This window comes from Cyphomyrmex costatus, unplaced genomic scaffold (assembly GCF_001594065.2).
Source record: "Cyphomyrmex costatus isolate MS0001 unplaced genomic scaffold, Ccosl1.0 scaffold1260, whole genome shotgun sequence".
Lineage (NCBI taxonomy): Eukaryota > Metazoa > Arthropoda > Insecta > Hymenoptera > Formicidae > Cyphomyrmex > Cyphomyrmex costatus.
The window spans coordinates 58,737-59,616 of NW_017275240.1; the positions used below are offsets into that span (position 1 = coordinate 58,737).

At 39.4% G+C, this 880-nt stretch overlaps 1 protein-coding gene across 1 annotated transcript in view; it reads right to left on the bottom strand.

Moving 5' to 3' along the window:
* The window catches only part of LOC108782416 (uncharacterized), a 2,915-nt gene extending 2,118 nt beyond the window's left edge, over positions 1-797 (bottom strand). The window contains exons 1-2 of the mRNA XM_018550693.1: positions 350-797; positions 11-289 (exon numbers count right to left, since the gene is read on the bottom strand). Coding sequence (XP_018406195.1) covers positions 11-289; positions 350-797 — 727 coding nt within the window. The remainder of the gene's footprint in view (positions 1-10; positions 290-349) is intronic.
* Between the last annotated feature and the right edge of the window lie 83 nt (positions 798-880).

Sequence of the window (880 nt, forward strand, 5' to 3'; positions counted from 1 at the left end):
ACGGCTTTACGTATTTCATCAGCCACCCATGTACCCGTAAATTCGCGATCCACAGTATCCTCGTGTAGACAATCCTCTTGATACACATTTTCACAACACGAACGACATAAAGCAAACATTAATTTATCATGCATTCGTACAGGTAATACAGGATGATACAGCATACGTGGTGGTAATATCGTACAATAAATGAGACCCTCCACTTTATCAATCTCGACGCCTGAAGATCCCGTTAATTTGCGACATTCTTCACCAACATATATTGTCGGATGTTTTACGGGGAATTTTCCTGTTTTACAGATATAAGGGTAAAGAGAACACACATCGACATAATGTATTTTCTCATTACCCTTTACATCATAAAGAGACACCATGTTCTCTGTACGACCACCATAAAAGGCGTCGCGAGGGTTTAACGGCTTTCGCGAAACCTCAGGCCGATTTTCTAAAAATATTCGCATATCCTCTCTAGAAATATCTATTTTAATAAAAATACGATCAAAATCACATTCCCACATCTCCGTTAAAATATATCCAGCAGATTCAATCTTTGCTGTAATAAACTGTGTACGTTCCAAACGAACATCCATCGTATCAGTACTAATATCATGGGTTCTATTTACAGTATAACAACGGGGGCATCCATGCCAATAGCATCCATGAAATTGTAAAACATGTTTGATCACCGCACCATCAATAATTTCTTCGTAATACCCATCAACAAGAACACCTTCGGGTAATCGTGTTTCGCGTCCGTTTCCCGCATGAGCTATGATATGACCCAACTCATGTTCCATCTAAGTTAACCACGAAATAACTTTACGCGATTGATTCTGACCCCAGCGGTAGCCTCCCGTAGGTATAATACCTATCATATTTT